This window comes from Arachis ipaensis, chromosome B4 (assembly GCF_059453495.1).
Source record: "Arachis ipaensis isolate K30076 ecotype BB chromosome B4, ASM5945349v1, whole genome shotgun sequence".
NCBI lineage: Eukaryota > Viridiplantae > Streptophyta > Magnoliopsida > Fabales > Fabaceae > Arachis > Arachis ipaensis.
The window spans coordinates 17,934,070-17,944,555 of record NC_142439.1 but is presented as its reverse complement, the minus strand read 5'-3'; the positions used below and the strand labels follow the sequence as shown (position 1 = coordinate 17,944,555).

General features: G+C 35.9%; 2 protein-coding genes across 2 annotated transcripts; both read right to left on the bottom strand.

Moving 5' to 3' along the window:
• Positions 1–834: 834 nt before the first annotated feature.
• On the bottom strand, positions 835–3,197 carry LOC107636174 (pectinesterase/pectinesterase inhibitor-like). Its single transcript, XM_016339698.3, has 2 exons — positions 2,061–3,197; positions 835–1,928 (listed from the first exon to the last, which is right to left on the bottom strand). The coding sequence occupies exons 1-2, from the start codon at positions 3,127–3,129 to the stop codon at positions 1,093–1,095; spliced, it is 1,905 nt and encodes a 634-aa protein (XP_016195184.1). The 5' UTR covers positions 3,130–3,197; the 3' UTR covers positions 835–1,092.
• Positions 3,198–3,599: 402 nt separating this feature from the next.
• On the bottom strand, positions 3,600–9,870 carry IBR3 (acyl-CoA dehydrogenase-like protein). Its single transcript, XM_016342440.3, has 17 exons — positions 9,443–9,870; positions 9,197–9,334; positions 8,770–8,910; positions 8,558–8,689; positions 8,254–8,439; positions 7,957–8,034; positions 7,634–7,744; positions 7,259–7,357; positions 7,070–7,187; positions 6,677–6,939; positions 5,893–6,087; positions 5,609–5,751; positions 5,423–5,507; positions 5,135–5,344; positions 4,706–4,858; positions 4,200–4,304; positions 3,600–4,111 (listed from the first exon to the last, which is right to left on the bottom strand). Exons 1-17 carry the CDS (start codon positions 9,578–9,580, stop codon positions 3,920–3,922), a joined length of 2,487 nt encoding a protein of 828 aa, XP_016197926.1. The 5' UTR covers positions 9,581–9,870; the 3' UTR covers positions 3,600–3,919.
• Between the last annotated feature and the right edge of the window lie 616 nt (positions 9,871–10,486).

Sequence of the window (10,486 nt, the reverse complement as noted above, 5' to 3'; positions counted from 1 at the left end):
GACGAGACAGAGAGCAACGACGACGACCAGTTTCGGAGACGAGAAGAGGGATGACGACCTTGATTACGAGACCAGAGACGAGAAAGAGAGCTTGAGTGCGATGTCGAGACAGATGAGAGAGATCGAGTTCCAGCAGGAGAGAGAGGGAGAGAATAGGAAGAGGAAAGAAGAACAGATTCAAGAGAGGGTTTTTGAAATTCAGTTAAACGAACACTTTTAATTTTATTTGAAAATATAAAATTAGGATTAGTTAAATTCTAAAGTTTGATTGATTTAAAAGAGTATTTTTGTCTAATCGAATAAAGTTAGTATGTTTAAGACATTTTATAAAATTAAATAAATAAATATTTTTTATTTTTATTTAATTAAAAGAGTGTTATAATAAAAGTGGTGATATAATATATATTTTAAAAAAATTAAATACTGATGCGAAAAATAAATTCTACATGACTAGTTATTATTTATCTATATTTTAAACGTAACACTACGTATAAATTTATTATCGTACCAAAGCAAACACCATATATTAAACTTTTTAAGTATATATATATATATATATATATATATCTTATAAATGATTATTTTCATACGAGTACATCTTTATAAATAATCACTAAATATATTATTAAAAATATTATTTATATACTAAAATTAAATTTATGATATTTATATATAAATATATTTAAAATTTAATTTATTTTTAATATATATTTTATATTTTAATATATATTTTATACTAATAATTAATTTTAATGACTAATTTTAGTGTACATATAGCTTAATTGATATATAATATTGTTGCTTTTTGGTGCAATATAATATTGTTGATTTGTTGCTTAATTACATGGCTTTCAAAACGAAAATAAATTATAGACATTTATAAAAATCATAATATTTTGCTACCTACAAATAAATAGACTTAATTTCATTCTAATTTGACATATAACACGCACTATTTATATATTAATATATGTATTTGACCAAGTGTTTTGGTCAATTAGCTACTAAATAAAGAAACACACAAATGTATTGTACATAACCATTGGTTGCACACTTGATCACTTTCTTTAGGTATAATTCCAAAACCTTGAGTTATGCAGTGGTGGCAGCGGCGGGTGCTGAGGCTGTGGTTTTGGCTGCAGAAATAACGCGTGTGGCTGCGGGCATGGCAGTTACGATAGTGGGGACAGGTGTAGCGGTGGTGCCGGCGTTAGTGGTGGCAAGCAAGGGACCAAGACTGTACGGAACACCAGAGTTAATGATCCAACCATCACGATCAGTTGAATTAGCAAGCTCATAGAATCTTCCAGGATAGTAACTCATGGCTTCAAGAGAATTCAAGACCTTAAACCCAGGCCAGTTAATCCTCTTCGACGTGTCAGCACCAGGACCCTTGTTGTTATACTCATAATACGTACACGTGTCCTTGAACGCGCTTCCCATCCATGGCATATATCCTTCAGGCACAAAGATATCATCAATGATGGAGTCCATGATCACCACCTTGGAGTATATCCTCCATGGCCTACCCAAGAATGAAATCTTGGTTTTCAACGTGGCAAGTTGAGGCTCTCCGGTGAAGTAGCAGCTCTGGAAAACCAATGCAGTTGGGCTGTCAACTTTGGTTCTGCCACCTGCTGTGACCATGCATTGTTGGTTGGATAACGGCTTTCGGACTAGTAGCTTGCAGTTTTGGAAGACTCCAACTGCATCGCCGAATACGAAGTCTACGGTGCCTGTTATGGTGCAGTCACGGTAGAATTGGCGTTGGGATTGGACGTAAAGCGTGTCTTGGAAACCGTCCATGTGGCAGTTGTAGAACACGGCTTGGTCTGCTGTTACTCTGAGTGCCACAGCTTGGTGCTTTTCTGCCCCTGCTGTGTTCTCGAATCTGATATTCTTCGCCATGAAGTTGGCAGCATTCACACCTTTACCAGAAACAATACATGTTTAGATGATTTAACAGATTTGACTAAATTATCATATAACAATTCTCAATTATCAACTTCGCACGAAAACAAATTATGAATTTCCACCTAATTGTAAAGTTCAAGGCTTACCGAAGGTTGCGGTGTTATAAGTTTGGACACCATCCACATAATTCTTGCTACCGGTGAATATAGTTTTGTCAGGGCCATCTCCAACAACTATGACATGATCCATATTCTTGACAACATTGACATACTCTTTGTACACGCCAGCCTTAACGTAAATTATGAAGGGACTTGAGTTCTTCTTTGGCACGGTTTTAAGAGCATCGGTGAGTGTTGTAAACTGTCCACTGCCGTCTTGAGCCACAACTGCATTAGGCTGTCCAACAATGCCACCAATGCCGCCGGTCGGACCCGCCTTAATAAGCTTTCTTTGGCTTTCACCCACCCATGAAGGAATCCCATCCTTAGAATGGGAGGTTTCTTCATCAAGAAGCCTCCTATGGTTAGTACTACTAGCGGCGGTTAGCGAGCTGAAGTCGAATTGCTTGAGTACCTTGGATATTCCGTTGATCATGTCCAAGGCATTGCTACTAAGTTCTAGGGAGGTTTTGAGCACATTGGCCATGGTTTCGCCGGCTTTTGTCGTCGTGTTATCGAAGCCGGCTAAGCATGTTTGCTGGTGGGTAATGGTGCCTGCCACCCAAACCTTGATATCATATGCATATTCATTGATTCTGCTTAATTCAAATTTGTCCATTTTATCAATTGATTTTTGCATGTCGTCAACCGCATAGCCCAACACTTCTTTGCATATGTCCAAGGCTTGTTTTGTCATGTTGTCCTTTCCCAATTCTTGATATAAAGTTGAGTTTTCAATGTGACTCGCTAACTCAACCGTTGTGTAGTTAAATGCTGCTTTTATGAGTTCTTTCATGTCTGAGGTTTTGGTTGATGCATCTGCAAGACTCTTTTCACATGTTTCTTTGTATTCCGTGGATTGGCAAATCACCTCTACATTCTTCTGAGATTTTGCAACGTGGGGCTCCTCCTCGTCGTCTTCTCTGCCCTTTGATCCTTTTTCTCGGTGGCTGGTTATGCCGATCGCCACCGACGCGATCATGGCCACAAGAAGGATCATGGAGATGCTAATAATGGCCAGTTTCTTCTTCTGGTCTCCGTTACTACCTTCCGCCATTTTGTTTTTCCTAAAATAAAAATGCTAATGAAAAAGATCAAAGAAAATGTTCCTTGGGCAGTGCTTATCAATGCCCTAGTGAACTTGTGATTTGATGAACTTAATTATCGCTTGCTATTTAAACATCGAGTGGTATACACCACAATATGTCTATTTTTACCCAAATGCTAAACTTGGCATATTTATGTAACAACAATTGTTGAAAAACAATGGTTAAAAATGATGAAATCTAGAGGAGCTCCTTGAATCATGGAGTTCAATGTGTAAAGATAGGAAAACAAATTAACAAGGAGGTTGAAATCGGTTATAGAAATTTGCCAGCCAATGGCAGTTGCATAATATATGGCTATTTTGATAAGGAACATTCTGCACCATGATAATATACTATGATTTACAATTTGAATTGCAGTTTATGCATCTCAAATTATGATTTCAAGAATAAAAACCAAGCTTTCAAACTTGTATAGATATTTACACCAAAGTATAATTTATTGATATTCCATCATAGAGTATTAACAAACCCCATACACAATTGGGAAACTTATTGTGAACAACATTCATACACATTACTCTGAAATATATTACATACTCCTGAATTACATTTAATGCATAATAATCTAAAACATTCACAACCACCCTTTTTTAATAGTGTCTAGAACTTAAAAATGAAAAAAACAAAAAAAAGATTTGAGGGATTGTGAATCTTCCTTGCTTAACCTACTGCTTTCCTTTCTTTCTTCTTCTATGGGGTTTGCATTTGGTGATTGTATGTTGAAAAAATTTCACTTTCTCAAAGCTTGGCTCTTTGAAGTTCTAACTTGGCAATGGTACCCAAGTGTACTTCATCCGGACCATCAGCAATTCTCAGCGTCCGTGCGGCGGCCCACAGTTGTGATAGGACTGTGTCAGACGACACACCAGCTGCTCCATGCACTTGAATGGCCATGTCAAGCACCTTCAGCGCCATGTTTGGTGCGGCTACCTGCTCGAAAACAAAGCACAGCGTCGAAAGAAAACCAACATAAAGTGAAAAATCTTAATAATTATTGCAAATGGGAATGAGAACTTACCTTGGCCATTGCTAGTATCCCTCTAGCTTTTTTGTTTCCATGCTTATCAAGCTGGTCAGCTGCTTCTAACACCAACAATCTGGTCTTTTCGAGCTCTATACGGCACTGAACAACAGAAAACGAAATAAGTATAGAGTTTATGTAATGTTAAAACTATATGAGATCGTTTTGTAAGAGCAATCTATCAGATTACTGTTAAGTGTTAATACTCTCTTTAAGTTACCTACATCTACAATTTTCCCTCTTTACTAACAATTCAGATTTCTAAGGCAATGTAGAGTATCACCAACTTGACAATCCTCTCATCATTAACAATGATAATTTTAATTATTAGCTAAGAAAAAAATTATGATTGTTAGCATAATCATCAATTTAAAAAGTAGCAATCTTATTAAGTATTCTATATTATTGGCGATAATCCTGTTAGGAAATCTTATTAAGTATTTTTGACACTCCTAGATTATTGCTTTTAAACACGACACCATGGATTTGCTCAATAGGGATACCTTTGCCATATCTGAAAGAAATGAACCATGTTGAGCAATCAACTTCCCAAATGTTCTTCTATTAAGAGCTCTTTGAGCCATCAAAAGCATTCCTCGCTCGGCAGCGCCTATCAGTCTCATGCAATGGTGCAGCCTTCCTGGACCTAGCCTACCCTGCAAGTCCGCAACAGAGGAAATATTTAGTGTGTCTGATATATCGCAAGTAATGCAAAATATAATATCTTCTAGAGGATACATTAAAACTAATTTTTCCATTCGGAAGATCATGATGTCAAACATCAGCAACATCGAATATGCTCACTTTGATACAACTTAGACACCTTTGAATGGTATTATTGCCTCCGAAAGATGCTAAGGTTTGTGGACAATAGAGTTCTAAGCAACATCAGATGCTGGTAATAATTAAAAAGGAAGCATTCCTCAACTTACTTGAGCAATCTCAAATCCACGTCCTTCTCCGAGTATAATATTTTCTGCTGGCACACGAACATTTTCGAATGTTACTTCGGCGTGTCCATGCGGTGCATCATCGAATCCAAACACCATTAAGGGTCTCTTTATTCGAACACCAGGAGTCTGGGTGTCCACTAAGGTCATAGATTGCTGTTTATGCTTTGCTGCATTGAAGTCAGTTTTCCCCTGTGCATATGTTTTGGTCACTCATGATTGATAGGAATAGCATACACCTAATGCAATAACTTTCAACTAAATACTCACCATGACTATGAGAATTCTGCATCGGGGATCCATAGCGCCACTTGTCCACCATTTTGTCCCATTGATAATATATGAATCTCCTTGTCTTTAAAAGAAAAAGAATAATTAAAAAATCAAGCAGCTTGGCTCAAATCTATGCTTTCTTTGTTAATTCCATAATGCATTTATAGTTTCGAATATTCTCACCTTTTGATAGAACACTCAATGTTCGTTGCATCAGAAGACGCAACACGTGGTTCTGTCATAGCAAATCCAGATCTAATCTTCCCCTCAAGCAAAGGAATAAGCCATTCTTGCATTTGTTCTTTGTTTCCATAGCGAAGTAACACCTAATATGCAAAATAACATGTTAGCTAGCTCCAATAAATATGCAAAGTAGGTAGAGAGAAGTGCTTATCACCCACAATGGAATCAAATTAAAGTTGATCGACTATGGACCAACCTTAAGAAACCTTCAAGTTATATCTTACCTCCATATTACCTGTGTCAGGTGCACCACAGTTAAATACTTGTGGGGCCCAAACAGAACGACCCATAATCTCACAAAGGTATCCATATTCCAGATTTGTGAGACCAGCACCCAATAACAAGTCATTTGCATCACTGGAGAGATCACTATTTCTCCCACCAAAGAGTATATTTTTTGCCCTTACAGCACTATCGCGCTGCATAAAAAATTTTAGAACAGATCTACTCAGAATTTATCCTTAACAAGATGCTAATACCAAAATGTGAAACTATTAGAAGTTAAAAAGTAATCACAGACAACAAACTCCAAATTGGATCTATCTTTCAAAGCTTTATGTGCTAAGACATATAGTTTTACATTCTATTATTTTATGCTATGCCTTCTGCAAAAGGAAAATGACCATCTAACCATTTTGATGGTATGCTATAACATAATAGTTTTCTGATTCTGAAACTTCCGAATTGGCACTCAAATCGAATATTTCAATGTACAATCAGGCTTGAGCTAAAAGTTATAGGTATCATCTGTCTAAACACATAGTATAAGGATTGAACTTGTACGAAGTCGAGTGCATTACATCAGAAACCTTCAATTTTTAACTTATTATTAACAGCATTTCACTAGAAAACTGGTCATAACAAGGTCTAGCAAACAATTCTATGCCTATTACTTAAGATGTAGAGGAAGCTATTATATATCAAAATCAAATGAGAGAATGCTAGATGCTTGTGAAATAACAACATACAGAAGAAATATATTACAGAAGAGCAGAATTAGAAGCATACAGGAATCCATAAGTTCCACAAGCCTTCTTTCTTTGCGATCTCCTTTAACTTCTCCTCAGCCGGATGAATAGTCCAACGTGATTCTGACTGGGCGAGTTTGTTGAATTCATTTTCCATGGGGTATATATGTTCCTCCATGAACTTGATTAGTTTGTTCCTTAATGTCAAAATCTTTTGACTAGGAACAAACTTCCCCCCACTTGATAGGCCCTGCATGTCGTTCCCTTCCACCAACTCTTTTGAATGGGCTTGTGCATTCACATCTGATTTGTTAAGAGTAAGAAAGCCTCAGCTATTGGGGTAGTGATAGTAACTGTTTCTAATATGATTACCTTCCAATAAAGTAAACTAAATTGCATATAAGACCCTATAATATTTAAGCAGTATAGCTACCGGATGGAGGATGCTGAGGAAGTACAGATTTCTGTTCGATAAAGTTCCAAGCAGCATCTATAAGACCATCTGCAAGTACCCCTGCGTGTCGAGCACGCTCACCTCCTGATGCATTACCCTGCATTGCACGAAAAGATTCAGTAAAATATTTAATCTTAAACTTCAATGCCAATGGCATCTTTTACATACCTTAACCCATCTGCTATATACTCCCGCAAAAATTGAAGCCCCTCGAAAGAAAGAAAAGGCAACATAGAACCTCCACTCAGCAATGGGCCATTTTCTTCCCTGACATCCAAAACTTGTCCGTTAGAGATTTATTAGCATAGATAAATGTAGGATACAAAATCAGCAACTACTTCATTTGACTATCGTCAGACATCAGATAAGTATTATATGATGCAAAATTCAGCTATGGAATAACATGTAGATGAAAATATACAAGTTTCAAAGGTGACAGCCCGAAATCAATATCCTTAGTCTATAAAAGAACATCGAATAGGTGATAAAAATAATTCCAAATTGAGCATATACAACAATGAATATTAGTGTTTTAGCACGTACTGCCACTGAGCAGTATTCAGCCAAATATTCCGGCAGTGAAGGAATTCCCTCTGGTAATCCACGTTCCATGCCTTCTCGTACTTTGTCAGGCCCAATATCTGCAATGTACGACTGCAAAAGAAAGATACAGTGAACTTCACTGGTAATCTAATTAACGAACAACCTACATAATGTGATACTATGATTGTTATTAAGATTAGCTTTAAAAACTCACACAATACCAACTGTTGAGATTGTATACATAAGATAAGGTGCAAAACTACCATGCAGTGCATACAATTCAAGGCTCAAATCTTGACACAAACATCAATATAGAGACATACCATACAGCTATATGCAACATCACACATTTGGTTACCAAGGGTAGAAAGTTCCCAGTCAAGTACACCAATTACTCGATCCTGCAGATGAAAAAAGATTCACCAGGCATAAGCCTTATGTAAAGATGTCTTTGTTATAAATCCCGAATGATAATCTATACATGAACAACATAAATTTTCACTTTCCTTTACCACTATGGTTATTGTATTCTAATTTTGTCTTAACCATGTCCAGAGAGAAAAACGTTTTTCACTCAACAAAATTAAGTTAATTATATATCCTTACTATATGCATCTTACCTCAGTGGGGTGGAATACCAGATTGTCCACACGAAAATCTCCATGAACCAAGCCAGCTGTTGCTCCTGAGGAATCTTCAGGTGGTATGTGATGTTGTAGCCAATCAATCAGTTCAAACATTCTCGGATTTCTTGCAGGTTTCCCCTCACTAGTTGAGGCAACATATTGCTTAGCCCACCTCTCAATCTAAAACAATCAGGCTTTCCATTATTGGTAAAACTTGGTTATCTAAAACTAGTTTGATTCGAAGCCTAGCTAAATAACCAGGCAATTGAATGTTTAATCATTTAAATGACTTATTTACCTGTCTTTTACAATAATCATTTCGCCGCCCATATTTTCCCAAACCAATGGAGTCCACATTGGCAGAATGTAAGGAAGCTAAGGTTTTAGCAGTTTCCAGGTATATTGCCCTTTTCCTCGCCGGTGCCACACCCTGATACATTGATACAACATAATTCAGAAATCACAGATTGAAGCAGAGAAGACTGAACATAACTGGCATGCAAATCATACCGGTAGCTTGGGGTCAATAAATATACGCCCCTCCAAAAACTCCATGATATAAAATGTTGTTCCAATAACATTTGGATCATCGCACAAGCAGAAAACTTTAGGAACTGGAACTTGAGTATGAGTGCCTAACGCTTTAAGAACCTGTGAGTTGGAGGAAAATAAACAGCTATGATGCAAAAATAATACATTTTAATCATGCAACTTCTTAAGTTTGCGACTAATTTTTTCCAATTTTCATATTTTTGCAGCATAGGTACCACACAACAGGTAAATCAATTGTTTTTCACTCTGATTAACAAAATAGCCATTTTAGTTAGCCTTACTCATCATCAGTGCCAACTAGATTCACTTAAAAAACTTCCTAGTTTTCTTCACTGGCAATACTTTCATCTCCAGAATAAAGATGAATAGTGAAAAGAAAAAGAACCTGAAATTCTCTGTCGACCGCATGAGCTGACGCCAGCAATTTCCCTGGAGGCTTCTTTCTGAGAACATATCGTTTCAAAGGTGACCCCACAGAACCAACTTCGATCAGGTACGTTGGATTGGACTGTCCATGCCCAAACTGCAACAATTCAACCCCTTAATTTACCATCAAAAGCAAGAGCTAAAAAACAAAAGTTCAATCCAAAAGAAGCATACCCAAAAGCAAAGAAAGAGGATCGAAGCGAACCTGTGAGACATTGAAATGGGAGGGTGAAGGAGGAAACCCAGAAACGTTGGAGGTACAAAAGCGGAGAAGAGAGTCAAGGCTGAAGTGTTGAGTTTCCGGGGTGAGCTTGGCAACAAGCTCCGATGTATTCACGGCCATGTCTGGCCTTCGATGTGTCCCAGAATTTGCAGATGAAGATGAGATGCAAGGTTTCTTTGCCGAAAATTTTTATGTTATCTTGGTTGATCTTCTACAATAATAATATAATATTGTTCTTGATTATGAGAGATGTTTATAGTTACTATCTATCTATCTATCTTTCCAAATATATCTATCATACATAGATAGCATAGTGCTCAGAACGACAGTTTTCGTCACTTCCTGAATCCTGATACAGCAGTTTAAGTTTTAAGATTTAAGTTTAACTGACCTCATGGCCGGATGGTCCCATTGGATTCTTTTTTGTTTATTTTAATCTTATCTTTTTTTCAGATAACTATATTATTAAATATTTATATGTCGTTATAAACCGAGAATAAAAATATTAGAGGTTTTTTTCTTGAAAATATTAGAGTTAAATTAAATAGATTTTATTCTTAATTAATTATCAGATTTTTAAAAAATGACAAATTTCAATTTTGAACGTTTGATAGTCCATCACTCCATCCGAATTTTCCACCCTTATTCAGAAGATTTTTTTAATTTATTTCTCACAATGTTTTCGGTTTCAGCAAGTTAATAAATAAATTATCACATATCTAAACTCCATTAAGAATTAAGAACTTGTTTGGATTAGTTTTTTTATTAGTTTTTAAGAAAAGATTTTTTTTGAGTTATTTTTTTTTAAATTTTACAAAAAAATATATTTAGATATCTCATGCAAAATAAATTTTTTTATATATCAATTATGTTTTAGATATAATAATATAAAAATATTTATTTATTTATTTATTAGATAAAAAATATCTTTTTTTAAAGAAAAAAATCTTTTAAAAAAGATGTAAATTGTAGTTTTTCAAAAAAAAAATATTTTTTTTTATTTTTTAGTGTTTTATTTTTATTATT